Raw genomic sequence first — 15782 nt, 5'->3', positions numbered from 1 at the left:
GCTGATAATTTGTAACTCTGTCTAGTCGTTGTCTAGTTGCCTCATCTTCTCAATAAGGTCATCATCCTCTTGTACCAAGGTACATTTATCTTTTTGTTCTTCATAGGAGCGCTTCCAGTTTCCCACCCAGGTGTCCGATGTATCTGAGGAGGCCAAAGATCTCATGCGCAGGTTGATCTGCTCCCGTGAGCACCGACTGGGCCAGAACGGCATCGAGGACTTTAAGAGCCACCCCTTTTTCTTAGGCATCAGATGGAATGACATCCGCACTTGCGAGGCCCCGTACATCCCTGAAGTCAGCAGCCCCACTGACACATCCAACTTTGACGTGGAGGATGACTGCCTAAAGAATTTGGTAGGTTGTGGAAATGTATTTCCCTAGACTCCTTTATACCCAGTCACTGAATTTTTGGTAAAAGATCTCCTTTTGGCATTCTACGTCATATTTACTAATAAACTGGATTTAATGGTGTTCTGTAGCTTGTTTAAAGGTTATTTTTTGCTTTGCTGCTTAATGCTTTTCCAGAACTTTGTCCTGGACTTCTCGACTTAATGAAGTTAGTTAGTTTATGTCAGTTAGTTTATGTCGTCAAGTATAAGGTTTTGGGGATTTCTTTTTTACACAAGAGGTTGGCCGATTAATTGGTTTTACGTTTAGTTGTTTAATGGAACTATTGGCTATCAGCAAAAATCTGTCTGTAGAGGTGAATCACTGATGCCACCTGCTGTTGGTTCTTACACATGAGACGATGCGCTGCATGGAGAGCGCTATGTTATATTTTTTATTTATAATTTAGTAATTAAATAATTACCGTATTTTTCGGACTATAAGCCGCTACTTTTTTTCCTACGCTTTGAACACCTTAAACAACGAAGCGGTTAATTTTCAAATTTTTTCCTGGATTTTTCACGGTTTCACAAACTTCAAGCCAAAAAACTGAGTGACATAACATTAGACCAATGAAATTTCCGAACGGAAACGAAAAAAACACACCTCACCTTTGTTCTGAGCTGCACGGCTTCGGGAAGAAAGCTTTCACCGGGTGATTTTTAAACGCACGACGATGCCAAAAGATAAACTCCCGAGAGAAATAGTTGTGAAAGGAAGGGGGAAGACAGTAAACAATGACTTACTTGGTAGGCTACTGTTTAGATACACGCTGTTGTAACGCGTTGAGTCTGGGTGAAGGGAGAGCTCGCTAACTCCAGTTGCAACAGAAATCATATAAGCACAGACAGGTTTCCAAAACTTGTGCTTTTTTATTTTTCTTGGCAACAGCGTTAAGGGTTAGTCAAAGAAACTTAGAAATCAGCATCAGAAAATAATAAGGACATAATCCTCGTCTTAAACACACGCAGTAATACTGGAAAAATGCAGTGGCATGCTATTCCCAAAATACCACTATGCTCCTAAAGCAGAGGTGGCCAACCCGCGGCTCGCGAGCCGCATGCGGCTCTTTGGCTGGTTTCATGCGGCTTGCCCCTACTGGGAAACTTTGCGGTTTATCAGACCTGGGCAAACTACGGCCTGCGGGCCACATCTGGCCCTTTGTACGTCCCTGTCCGGCCCGCGTGAGGCCAATCATAAATTACAGGGATGCACCGAATATTTTCGGCCGAAATACCTAAATCACCGAAACAACACGGCAGAAACACAATTGTAATGACGCAATAAAAATTTGCAGCCAGCACACGGTTATCGGGATAAGAGCAACATGTCTGCGGTGTGCGGATAGCGATTTGCAAAACATGCAATGCTAAAATTTCAAGACACAATTCAGGTTTCTCATGTGGCCCCTTGTAAAAATTAATTGCCCACCCCTGCGGTATATTCATCTCACGCACATGCGCATTTGACAAAAATACCATATTGAATTCAAGCGAAGTGAACACGCACATAAAAAAACCCACAAACAAAGTCTGTTTTCTACCCTGAAACACGTGAAATCAAAGCATCGATCTGTTCTGACTGACACACGTGTGAAAGAATTGCTTCGAGTGGCAACAATGGAATACGATGCAGATTTGAAGGGGATTGTTTAAGGCAAGGAATGCCAAAAGTCCAACTAAGTAACATGCATAGTAAAAGAAAAACGCTATTTTAAATTATTATATTTTTGTTTGTGGACTTGGTTGAACTAAGAGTTTGTGTGTGTGAGACACAATGTTCATTGTTGAAAATGACTGTCCTGTGGTCTTAGTACTGTAGGAGTCAATTTCTGTCATTATGTTGGTGTGTGACATTTACAATAAATCTGGATGAGCAGAGGTGTGTGTGTGTGTGTGCGCGTGTGTGCGTGTGTGTGTGCGTGTGTGTGTGTGTGTGTGTGTGTGTGTGTGTGTGTAAGAGGAAGGGATGGGTGATGTTCATGTGTGCCTATGTGTATGATGTGGCTCTTTGCAGTAACACAGTAAAAAATGTGGCTCTCGGCCTCTGACTGGTTGGCCTAAGGGAAGCGCAACATATTTCACCCGTTACACCGTGTGTAACGTGTCTTTCGTTAAAGCCTGTGTAAAGTTCATTAGTGTAGACAGCTTATAGACAGGTGCGGCTTATTTATGTTAAAAATAAAAATATTTGTATAATTCAGTGGGTGCGGCTTATATATGGGTGGGCTTTATAGTCCGGAAATGACGGTATATTCATATTTATTTCCTTTAGCACATTCCGAAGTGAGTGCTGTTTTTATTATTTTTTTTGTAATAAGTACAGTACTATTTTACATGGAGTGTTATGTTGGTTTGGTTTTTATCCAGTGCCTATTTTAAAAACTTTCCGGGTGATTAATCGGTTATCTGCAAGTACGATCCCACCTTGCTATCGGTATCGGTAATATCCACGATCAGTCAACCTCAATTTTTTTACTTTATATTGAGATGATGTGATAATGTAATTGCACATAAATTGGATAATTTTTGTAACTAATTATGCTGCTGATGCTTCTGATGCTACATTTACAGTTTTGTAGTAATAGGGTTGAATACTAATGCAGTTTTGTTTACTCTAAAATCGCAATCTCAGTTCAAGGGAGTTGAATGCAATACTTTAAATGCATGTCACCGTAGGAACCATTAAGTCATAATGATGCAATTATTTTTAAAGTGGTACATTAAAAAAAACAACAAAAAAATGCTGATTTATTAGCGCTTTATTATCGTAGGAGACGATGCCTCCACCCTCCCACGCGGCCTTCTCTGGACTCCATCTCCCGTTTCTTGGCTTCACCTACACTAGCAAATGGTAAGTGTTCAGTGTGTGGGTTGCTTTTCCTCAAAACACTTCGGGGAAATCTGCCGTGATCCGAAGCGTGTTATCACGAAAGGAGAATTTGTCACCGTTGCACAATCCGCTGTACAACTTCAAGCTTCATGTCGAGTTACGTGTAACAGTATATGCTACGGTTTGTAGTGATGTGGGATCTTACATTTTTCCCTTGCTATTTAAATGAGAATGGGAAAACAAGCAGATCCATCCATATTTATTTTAAATTGACAGTCTTTTGATATTAGATATGTGTGGCTTGTGGTGTTCTATTTGCCAGGATTAGTGTTGCGTATTTTTGTTCAGAAGCTGCTGCTATTTTCTGTGTGGTTGTATATGTGTGTGTGTGTGTGTGTGTGTGTGTGTGTGTGTGTGTGTGTGTGTGTTTGTGTAGCTCTCTGTCTGACCGGGGCTGTTTGAAAGACTCTGGAGGCTCTTCAGGGGTGGATTCTTGTGTCCAGAGAACCTTGGAGGACAGCTTGGCCTCGGAGGCGTATGAAAGAAGAATCCGCCGGCTGGAGCAGGAGAAAACAGAGTTGAGCCGCAAGCTCCAGGGTGGGCAGAAATACATATATACAATACATATATACAATATGCAACATTTGGCACTTAAGTGGTTCCTTCATTTATTGGTGAAGGGGGGAGTTGAACAGCGGCGGTGCTTGACGTCTCCGACGTCGTCAGTATTTATTCTTGTGCTGCTGCAACTTTATTCTCGTAATTTTGACTTCATATTAAAAATAATGACTTTATTCTCGTTTATGTTGTTCTGCATATTTGGACAGTAAATCCAAAGGGAATTGAAAAATACAAGCTGGATTTGATACACAAAAATATTTAAACCCTCAAAACACACCTGTTTGTACTTAACATGATACTCATCAATGAAATTCATCTTCCCTGCTGCAGAGGCCACACAGACAGTACAGGCTTTGCAGCACACAAATTCAAATGTGCCACCTGGTGCCAACAAAGAGGTGGAAATAAGAAGCCTAAAGAGTGAGATAGACATCTTGAAAAAGCAGATTGCAGGTAAAAGATCCGCACCAACCTGCAACAGTTTTAAACCACGTTCATCCACTGCTTTTACATATATAATGCTTGGATTTGTGAAACACTGTTACTTCTGGTGTGTGTCACAGATTCAGGTCATCTAGAGCAGCCGCAGTTTATGGATTCCAACGTGGCACGGAAAGATTTCGACTCCTCAAAGATAAAGACCCTGGAAAGGCAGCTTCAGGCTGTCGCACTGGAGAAAGATAATCTGCACAAGGTGCAGATTGTTTTCATGATGGAAATATTTGCAGCTAGTGTAGGAATAGTAAACTCTAGCCCGCTGTTCAGCATGGAATTGATCAAAAGAAGTGGTTCCATATGAAAGCATGCATAGTGGTTTGGATAGTATTTTACTATCAAAAAAGCTTGTGCTTTTTTCCTCTGTACGAATGATACTGTGGAGAAGTATGAATTATTTGCCCAGCAGGAGGCTCACATCTCTCCATTTCCCATCCCTCTGCCTACAGACTAGTATATGGGTCGTTCATTAAAGTTTCATTCATTTTAAACGAGTCTTTAATGTGACTCAGATGAACGAGTCATCTTAAAGAGTGATTCGTAAATGTTCTCTAATTAATTTTTTTTGTCACGTGACTCTCGTAGACGTTATGGAGTTATATATACGTATATAAATGATTGGAACTATAGTCAAAGTGGGTGTATGTAGACGTGTTGAGGGATCTGCTTATTGAACGAAAGGAACGAAATGAACTAAATGACTCAAAAAAAGATTTGTTTATTTTGATGAACGAGATTTAAAGAATCAAATGATCCGATCTTCCCATCACTGCTACTTGTACAACAGCCTTGCGGCAATAAAATAATTAATTTGTTTATACTGATTAAAACTAATGAGCAGATTTCCATTCTGTCACGCTAAAGGAATGTCAGTGTCCTGCAGGAAAGGGTTAAATGTACTGTATCCTTTGTCTAATGTTGCCATATTTTAATGTGTCCCTGTAGGCATACTGCTATTTGTATAGGCGTAGGTACTCTTTAGACTTGTATCAGGTGATAGTGTACACAGTGTTCAGTTAGCAAAGAAAATGTAGGGTCTAAAGAGCAAACGGAGAACAGGTAACAGATCCTCATAAAGGTAAAATATGATTTCGAAGGTTTGTTTTCCGGCTTAGTTCTTCAATAGTATCTAGTGAGATCGCATCTTTTTTTGGTGCATGTGAGATTAGCATGTTCAAGCACAATCTGCCTGTTTCAACTTTTGTTTTCAGGAGCTTTTAGACACCAAGGAGAAGCTTAAGGCACAAGGAAAAGAGATAAAGGAGGCGCACAGTCAAAGGAAGATGGCCATGCAAGAGTTCTCCGAAGTGAACGAGCGCCTCACTGAGCAGCGTTCACACAAGCAGCGGCTCGCGCGCCAACTCCGAGACAAGGAGGAGGAGGTGGAGGGTCTTTCACAGAAGATGGAGACGCTGCGGCTGGAGATACGCAAGGCTGAGAGAGCACGCAAAGAGGTAGGAGCTGATCTCCTCGCAATCGAGGAGATTCTTGCGAGTTCCTTCCGAAGAAATCGTGCTGACAATGGAGAGAGTCACCTTTTCGATTGGGTTGCCAGATCTGAACTATTTTTATAGTGAATTCTTTTGCTAGTGCACCACCTAGGGCAGGATTGTTCATCTTTCTACTGAGGCCATCCTCCAGGCATTTTGTTTTCCACCCAAAAACATGTTTATACATGGATTGAACACAGAAACAGTCGGTTAAATTGACAGTAGGTGTGTGAATGTGAGTGTACAGATTAGTGTTAGAGTGGTTACTAAAGTGGATTAGATCAATAAAAAAAACCAAGGATTTTAACATAAAACTTGATGTGGGATGACCCAAAATACACAAATACCCTTTGATCATCAGTGTGTATTGTAAAAATGACCAATGTCTGGAGGAAATGTTGCATTAATACTTTATTTATGTCTTTTTTTTTTTAAGTTCTTCATCAAGGCTATGCTTTCTTTGCAAAGTGAGCAAACGAACAAGTCCTTGCCAGTCTGTTACAGCTGTTTCTTGATTATAGTCTTCACCAGACATTAAACTGGTTTGGTTTTGATCAGTTGGAGGTGCAGGCTGAGGAGCAGGCTGCTGAGGTGCAGAAAGAGAGGAAACTGAGAGAGAGGAACGAGCAGTTCAGCAGACAGCTCGAGGAGGAGCTGGAGAGCTTCAAGGTAAATTGCAGAGGCAATGGGGTATCTATATTTGTCAATCATTCCCCAAATGGGCATTTATGTGCATGCTGCACATTTTACCGTTCACATAAAAAAATATATATAGATGACTGTAACATTTGAGCATCTTATATAATGTTATTATGTCAGACAACATACCTAGTCTATGTAATATGGCCACAAATCTGGAAGCACTCCATTGTACAGGACTTCACCTACATCAGTATCTGCCTTTCATAACACCCTCATGGCTAAAGAACACAAACATCCATAAGCACACTCCAAAATCTAGTGGAACATCTTCCCAGAAGAGTGAAGGGAATTATAAGAGCAAATTGGGACTACATGTGGAATGCAATGCTCACAAATCACATACCGTACTTATGACCAAATGACCCAATATAGTGTGTGTGTGTGTGTGTGTGTGTGTGTGTGTGTGTGTGTGTGTGTGTGTGTAAACATATATATATATATATATATATATATATATATATATATATATATATATATATATATATATATATATATATATATATGCAGAATACAATTGCAGTGAACTGTAAACTTAAAAAAAATTGTGCATTACATAAAAAGGACTATAAATATAGCAACATTATTGAAATGTCAGAGCCAAAATTTCCAAAATCAGGTTTTCAGGTCAAACTGTAAATATGTTCAGCTATTACCTGCCCAGCGATGTGAAACATACCAGCAAGTTCCTAAAACGTTCTGCTGACATCTTGATTGTTGTCAAGAGCTGCATTACCTATTGAAGATTTGGACAAACTCTTACATTCAAAAGACTGTAAAAAAATGTATTATGAAAACTGCTCAGTGTTAATTCTCACTAATGTGCTATGAGTTTTGCAGCGAAGCAAATTTGTCTATCTACATTAGTGCAGTGTGTCCGGATAGCGAAAACGATGGGAAAATAGGGCATTCATAAAAATGTGGGTTGATTGAATGAGTAACATAAAATTATAAGTAACACACCAATCCTTTTGACATTTCAAATTTTCATATGTACAATAAATAAAAGGAACAAGAACACAAAAACTTAAAATGTGTATTTGAAACCACATTATCTATTATTAGCATGTGCTAGTACTTGTTTATCTACATTAGTGCAAATGTGTCTGGATAATGAAAAAATAGATTATTTGAATGGGACTCGTAACAGCAAAAAAAAGGGAACACTAATATTTTTGACATTTCTAATTTTCATATGTAAAATAATGAAAAGAACACAAAAACCTGAAATGTATAGTTCAAATTATCTATTAATTTCTATTTGATTAAAACTCTTAAATGCTTAATTCTTAAGCAGTGTGTGTGATGTGATTATGTTTCTACTTTATAGTTCACTATTAATTTGCCCATTTTATAAAATTTGTCCCCACAAACGTTTTTATTAACGTACTAACACGACCAAGTTTTAACTCCTGTCCTGTATGGGTTGAATCAGGCTGGACCGCTGCACCCAGGAGCAAGTGCGGAGCAGCAGGAAGTGACGTGGCTTCGAGCGGAGCTGGAGAAGAAGCGCGTGCAGCACGAGGAGGAACTGTGTCGCAGGGAGACGCAACAGAATGCTGAGCTCAAGAGCCACAGGAAGGAGTTGAATGAGGCTGAGGCCCAGCAGCTCACCCTGCAGAAGGAGATCCTTGTGCTCAAAGACAAGCTGGAGAAGACACGACGAGAAATGTATGTTCATGTGTGGATAGGGTGGTTTATGGTCAGGTTTGCCTGGTATTTTCCTGTGATACTTTATAGTTGGAGAAATTGAGTGCATAGCGCCCATTGTGTATATATACGTTCACACACCAAATACAAGATAGACATATTGTGTCCTATGATGCAGCACTCGCAATAAACACCTTCTGCAAGGTTTGTATACGTGACAGAACAGATCCCTGAATAAAAAAAATAAATAAATTCAACACACTTTCTAATGGTTGACATTACAAACCATTACAAAACGGGTATCTAGTAGGTAGTTTTCTCGAGGACAAAATCAAAAAATTATAGTAGAATCTGGAGGCATAACATTGATACCAACACAAATTGGTGCTCAATTGGTCTTTAATGGTATCTATTAGAAAGAACTGAAGGCAACCAATCACCAGGAGAGACCTATTAAAGTTTCTTTTAAAACCAGTGCAATTCCTTTTATAACCATTAAAACCAATACAAATTCTATTGTTACAGAGACACATGGTTGTAAATAGGCCTGAGTAGCTTAGCAATGTCATGCTACAAGCTTGTAATCTGACAAAAATCCAGCACAAATTTTATTTTGGATTGGGATTGACAGGTAAAATGTTATAAATGGTTATTATGGATTAGCACCAAAGGTTGATCGATAGTGGATTTTCCTCATATTGATAGCTGCGTTGGAACGTATTTGCAGATAACCAATTAATCAACCGATAGTTTTTATTAGGGATATTGAATAAAAAAAAGAACACTATGTAAAATAGTACCGAACTTTATTACAAAATAAAAATAAAAATACAATACTGAATCATGAAAATGTGCTAAATTAAATAAATATGAATATATTATATAATATATATATCGGTAAAAGAATGCTGAGAATGGAGCCGCCAGGAAGAAGGAAAAAAGGAAGGCCAAGGAGGAGGTTTAAGGATAGTTGGTTGGTTTGAAAGAGGCAGATGTAGAGGAGAGGGGGAGACGGATCCCTAATGGGAAAAGCCGAAAGAAGAAGAATAAGACGAAGAAATTATATTTTATATATATATATTAAATATTGAGGAAAATAAAAGACATGCTTTTAAAAACTCCAAATTAATAAAAACAATTACATACAAAATTAATAAAAAAGACACTTTAAATAAACAGCACATGGTGTCAGTGATTCGCCTCTAGAGGCTGCTCTCATATTTTTGCCAATATCTGATGGGTAATCAACTATCGGTGCTGATTAATCGACAAAACCAGTGAATCGACTGACCTCTAATTAACATTAATAGACAGGCAATGCAGTTTAGCTACTATTCTTGACGGTGTCTTAATGCTAAGCTGTTGTCTAGCCTGTAATGACTATATAAACATACTTCATAGAAACTATTTGATGTTTGCAGTCAAGTTGAAGGCACAAGGTTGTCCCAATGATGACACTGTTTATATTGTGGCACTGAAAATCAATCATAAACATGATTATAACAAGTTAAACACATCCGTTACAGGTGACTGTTTAGTCAGAACATGACCTAGCTGTCTACTGTTACATACATAGCTAGTTGCTGACAACTAGCAAGCTAAGCCTGTTACATCCTTAGATATTTTTTCACTGATGTGATAGTTACCCGATGAGCTCCAAAGACGGACCTCCACGGCACAATTGTCCTTCCCACTCGTATCTGTAACCACAACCAGCTTGGAATGCTGTCTGATTTGGATTCTGACACCAGACAGCACAACATTACATTTCAGAAAAGGAAATTCTGTCATTCACTTCTTTATGAAGCTCCAAGATCCCCCAAGATCATTTTGAGGGATGTAACGTACTATTATTCAAAATAATGATGTTTTATACCACACGAAAGGGGAACAAGGTTCTTGACGCAGGCAATGTTTTGTTTTTACTAATTAACAAAATTTTTCATGTCTATTTTAATTGACAAGGCTTCAACCTTAAAAGCTTGGGTTTTGGTATCAGAACACGCTCAAAATGTTCTCTTTCAGTTATATACAAGAATAAGAAACATAAATCTAGGTCTTGTAGCCAAAAGCAGCACATTTGCAGGTATTAATGCTGACTTCAGCATTCTCTGAGACCTGATTCACTGATTTTATTATTTGGTACGTGCTGTTCATGCTGTTTTATAAAGCTTGAGAACAGGGGTTTGAATAGAATCAAAATGTTTCATCTGGAACGTCTGAAATAAAAATCTTCTGAAATAAAAATAATCAGTCTGCGAGCAGTTACAGAAGCAATGAAAGAGGCCATGCACTTTTTTCTTAGTTTTCTTTGTGATTAAGGCCTAACAAAAGCCAAATATATATAAAAAATAATAGAGAGAGCTTTATATTAAATGCTTCTTCATTTAGTAGGGGTTTTACAGCTTTTAGAACCTTAGGAACTCCTTTTACCAGGAAGAAAAATTACAAACTAAGTTCCTTTTTTAATATAATAATATAATGTGTTTAATAATGCTGTTTGCTAGAAATTGTTGGCTGGAAATTGTCAATCACTAGCAGTTGTATCAGCCTGAGTGAGTCCCTGAACAAAGAAAAAAGCGATTTGTTGTAGAGGTCAACCGATTGGATTTAACTGATAGCTGGATCGTACTCGCCAATAACCAATTAATCAACCAATAGTTTTTAAATGGATACTGGATTAAAAAAATATATGTAAAATAATACTGAACTTTATTAAAAAAAAATTTTTTATAAATAAAAGAGAACAGTATACTGAACCATGGGAATGTGCTAAATGAAATAAATACGAATAAATTAATAAATTAATATAATTATATAATTAATAAATTATGAGTAATATATATAAAATACCGCTCTCTGTGCAGCGTGCAGTATTACGTGTAAAATCCTACAGCACATAGCATCGGTGATTTGCTTTTAGAGGCCTCTCCCACAATGGCAGTGAATCGTTTCAGCCGCTCCAGCAATGGACGCAAGCCGGAAAAACTACTGGTTATTGCCGATAGTTCCAGCAATCATCTAATGGTGCAGATAATCGACAAAACAATGATTTGTTTGATCTCAAATTTTTTCAACCATCATGCTCTAGGATTGTGTTAAGCTTTTGCTAACAACAGGGACCTTAACTACAAGAAGTTAACTACAATCGCCCAGAATAATGTCGATATAATAAAAAAAAAAAAACAGCTTTTTTATTGGATCACAACAACATGAAGTGGTGACCATGAAAAAACAAGAAAGGACATATTTAATAATGCATGGTCTTCTTGGGGTTTTGATCTAGGCTTCTGTGAGGTGTTTTTGTTTAGAACTTGTTGTAACTATCTGCGGTGTAAATTAGATAAAATACACTATGTGGAAAATGTAATATGTAAATATGTAAATAGACTACGTGGACTATAGGGACAAAAGTATTGGGGACACCTGAATTTTCCAGTCATATGTACTTCTTTTCCAAACAAAAAATTCAAAGCAGACAATTGTATAAAAAGTGTTTGTATGTGGTAGCATAGATTTTTCTCATTACTTGAACTAGGAGACCCAAACCTTTTCCAGCATTAAACTGCCCCTGTGCACAAAGCCAGTTCCATTAAGATATGCTTTACATGGGTTGGAGTGAAAGATCTGCTAAAGAACTATTAACCCTACTGAACACCTTTGGGACAAATTGGAACACTTAGTGAAACTCAGAGCTGACTTTACTAGCACTCTTTTTTGCTGAATGAGCACAAATATCCACAAACACACTCCCAAATCTAGTGGAACACCTTCCCAGAAGATTGGAAAGTATTATAACAGCAAATAGGGACTAAATGTGTAATGAGATGTTCAAAAGGCACATACTATGCTATATTATGCTAATGTGTACACAAAAACATTTGTCTATACAGTGCAGATGCTATAGCTCAGTTTTGCCCAGTAATTCTTAAGTTTTAGTGCAATACTATATCCATATTGCCATATTATGCATTTTTGTGTTTTTATTTTCCATATTATGTATCAAATTGGATCTTTTGAAATATGAGAGAAGCAGTGACTATGTTAATGCTAATCATGATTTAAAGAGAATGTGTGTGTGTGTGTGTGTGTGTGTGTGTGTGTGTGTGTGTGTGTGTGTGTGTGTGTGTGTGTGTGTGTGTGTGTGTGTGTGTGGTGTTTTTATTAGCCAAAGTGAGCGTGAGGAGTTTGAAGCAGACTGCAAACAGAAGTACGAGCGGGAAAAGGGGCTTCTGGTGGAGGACAACAAGAAGCTAACTGTTGAGCTGGAGCAGGTGAGATCTAGTGTAGAATTTCATGAGCCTGAATTTCAAAAAAGTTTCAATTGTTATATCATTACATTATTGATATTATTAAATTGATCCATTCGAAGTGCTGATTTATTCACATGAAATACATGGTCAAAAGAGTTAATACACACCATCAGTAGGCTACAACATTAATAGGCTGTAGTAGTTTTATGATCTATCTATCTATCTATCTATCTATCTATCTATCTATCTATCTATCTATCTATCTATCTATCTATCTATCTATCTATCTATCTATCTATCTATCTATCTATCTATCGATCGATCGATCGATCGATCGATCGATAGATAAATAGATAGATAGATAGATAGATAGATAGATAGATAGATAGATAGATAGATAGATAGATAGAGTCAGGTCCATAAATATTGGGACATCGACACAATTCTAAAATTTTTGGCTCTATACACCACCACAATAGATTTGAAATGAAACGAACAAGTTGTGCTTTAAATGCAGACTGTCAGCTTGGCCAAAACAACTGTTTGGAACATTCTTAAAAAGAACGCACCGGTGAGCTCAGCAACACCAAAAGACCCGGAAGACCACAGAAAACAACTGTGGTGGATGACCGAAGAATTCTTTCCCTGGTGAAGAAAACACCCTTCACAACAGTTGGCCAGATCAAGAACACTCTCCAGGAGGTAGGTGTATGTGTGTCAAAGTCAACAATCAAGAGAAGACTTCACCAGCATGAATACAGAGGGTTCACCACAAGATGTAAACTATTGGTGAGCCTCAAAAACAGTAAGGCCAGATTAGAGTTTGCCAAACAACATCTAAAAAAAAGCCTCCACAGTTCTGGAACAACATCCTATGGACAGATGAGACCAAGATCAACTTGTACCAGAGTGATGGGAAGAGAAGAGTATGGAGAAGGAAAGGAACTGCTCATGATCCTAAGCATACCACCTCATCAGTGAAGCATGGTGGTGGTAGTGTCATGGTGTGAGCATGTATGGTTGCCAATGAAACTGGTTCTCTTATATTTATTGATGATGTGACTGCTGACAAAAGCAGCAGAATTAATTCTGAAGTGTTTCGGGCAATATTATCTGCTCATATTCAGCCAAATGCTTCAGAACTCATTGGCTTTACAGTGCAGATGGACAATGACCCAATCCATACTGCAAAAGCAACCAAAGAGTTTTTTAAGGGAAAAAAGTGGAATGTTATGCAATGGCCAAGTCAATCACCTGACCTGAATCCGATTGAGCATGTATTTCACTTGCTGAAAACAAAACTGAAGGAAAAATGTCCCAAGAACAAGCAGGAACTGAAGACAGTTGCAGTAGAGGCCTGGCAGAGCATCACCAAGGATGAAACCCAGCGTCTGGTGATGTTTATGCGTTCCAGACTTTAGGCTGTAATTGACTGTTAAGGATTTGCAACCAAGTATTAAAAAAAATTAAAGTTTGATTTATGATTATTATTCTGTCCCATTACTTTTGGTCCCTTAACAAGTGGGAGGCACATATGCAAACTGTTGTAATTCCTACACCGTTCACCTGATTTGGATGTAAATGCCCTCACATTAAAGCTGACAGTCTGCAGTTAAAGCACAACTTGTAAATCCATTGTGGTGGTGTATAGAGCCTAAAATGTTAGAATTGTGTCGATGTCCCAATATTTATGGACCTGACTGTATGTGTATATATCAGTAAAAGAATGCTGAGGATGGAGCCACCAGAAAGGAGGAAAAAAGGAAGACCAAAGAGGAGGTTTATGGATGTGGCGATATGCAGGTAGTTGGTTTGAAAGAGGCAGATGTAGAGGACAGGGGGTAAGGAGGCGGATGGTCCGCTGTGGTGTCCCTAATAGGAAAAGGCAAAAAAATATATTTTTTAAGGTGGTCTTATGAGTGTACAGGAATCTCATGAATACCAAATTTCTTGTGTAAATGCTGCTATGATTTACACATAAATCTATTTGTATCCTGCTTGATAAATAAGGCCCAATTGGAGTAAATGGCAACAGGTTGTCAACTTACACTATTTGTATACAATGTCCTCTATTAATATTGGCCCTCTCTATAAATATGAGCAAAGAAGACTGTAACAAATTGTCTTTATTGCTTAAACTTTTGATCTGGTACAAAAAATCACAAAATAGTCTGCTCTCATGGATACCAAATAATTGCAAACACAAGACAATTTAATCAATAAAATACAGTATTTATTTGTTAAACATTTGGTTATGCACAATTATTGTGTACTTAACTAAGTACTTTGTGCTTTCTCCATTTGCCAAGATTATAGCTTTGAGTTTTCTGAGTCTTTTCCTCTTATGCCTGATGAGGTTTTAGACTTATGAGAAGGTTTGGGCAGAATCTTTCCAGATCTTTTAAATTTCGAGGTCAGAAAATGGCTCGAATCTCCTCTTCGCTTCACTCCACAGGTTTTCCGTAGGGTTTGATTGAGGTAGAAAAATATCACTCCTCCACCTATAAATTAGGTCCAATCACCATCAACTTTGGCATATGTCATCTTCAGAGTAAGCCTCTCAAAAATAATAAAAGGTTTGACTGTTCCAAATGCTTCGTAAAGTCAGCAAACAGGAAGTGAGGCTGTATCTCAGCAATGACTTTCTGCACTGATACAAAACTTGGTAGGCATCTTCAAGGCTTTACTAGATTTGCCTCATGTCATCTTGAGACCCTGCTGGCCATTTTCCTTTAATCTAGACCTTTTCTTCCTCTTGTTAGAGAACCCCATCACTAGTTATTTCACAAACATGAGTGAAACTACTTATTATTATTATTATTATTATTATTATTATTATTATTATTATTATTATTATTATTATTATTATTATTAAGAGTGGCTCCTCATTGTCTTTTTTTCTTCTCTGGCGTTTTGTCCACAAGCCTGTCTCCTATTATTGTACATTCTTTTGGAGGTTTTCCAACCTCGCATGCTCATGCAAATGTAACAGTTCTCTGGACCTCTGGTTGTTTGTCTTGGACCAAGGAAACGTATCATGTTGAGGCAGTAGTTCCCAAGTAAAATAACTGCTGTTTTCAGTGGTTTTTGCGTAGACATATAGCACATAGCGAACATCATTTATTCTGTCGAAATGCCTGGAATCCCAGGACACAGTTGATCTTGAGTGGTTCAAGGAGATTGTTGACTTTTCGGAAAGAATTGATCGTATGTGTGATTATAAATTTTTATGTACGCTATATTTTGAACCCAGCCATTAGGGGGGCACAAGCCAGTGTACTCTTAGTGCCGGTCCCGAACCCGGGTAAATGGGGAGGGTTGCGTTAGGAAGGGCATCCAGCGTAAAACATGTGC

General features: G+C 38.1%; 1 protein-coding gene across 7 annotated transcripts in view; it reads left to right on the top strand.

Annotated features, from left to right (window-relative positions):
• Positions 1-15782, top strand: part of cdc42bpab (CDC42 binding protein kinase alpha (DMPK-like) b) — a 106780-nt gene that overhangs the window by 46687 nt on the left and 44311 nt on the right. For all 7 annotated transcript variants that reach the window (XR_014536976.1, XM_083562925.1, XM_083562924.1 and 4 more), the window contains exons 8-16: positions 107-355; positions 3162-3241; positions 3657-3817; positions 4172-4294; positions 4405-4535; positions 5548-5790; positions 6385-6495; positions 7961-8196; positions 12344-12449. Coding sequence is in view for 6 of the 7 variants with exons in the window: in XM_083562925.1 (XP_083419051.1) it covers positions 107-355; positions 3162-3241; positions 3657-3817; positions 4172-4294; positions 4405-4535; positions 5548-5790; positions 6385-6495; positions 7961-8196; positions 12344-12449 (1440 nt within the window). In the remaining variant the exon portion in view is untranslated. The remainder of the gene's footprint in view (positions 1-106; positions 356-3161; positions 3242-3656; positions 3818-4171; positions 4295-4404; positions 4536-5547; positions 5791-6384; positions 6496-7960; positions 8197-12343; positions 12450-15782) is intronic.

This window comes from Silurus aristotelis (genome assembly GCF_946808225.1).
Source record: "Silurus aristotelis genome assembly, chromosome: 15".
Classification (NCBI taxonomy): Eukaryota; Metazoa; Chordata; class Actinopteri; order Siluriformes; family Siluridae; genus Silurus; species Silurus aristotelis.
The sequence above is the reverse complement of the archived record's forward strand: the minus strand, read 5'-3'. Positions and strand labels throughout refer to the sequence as shown.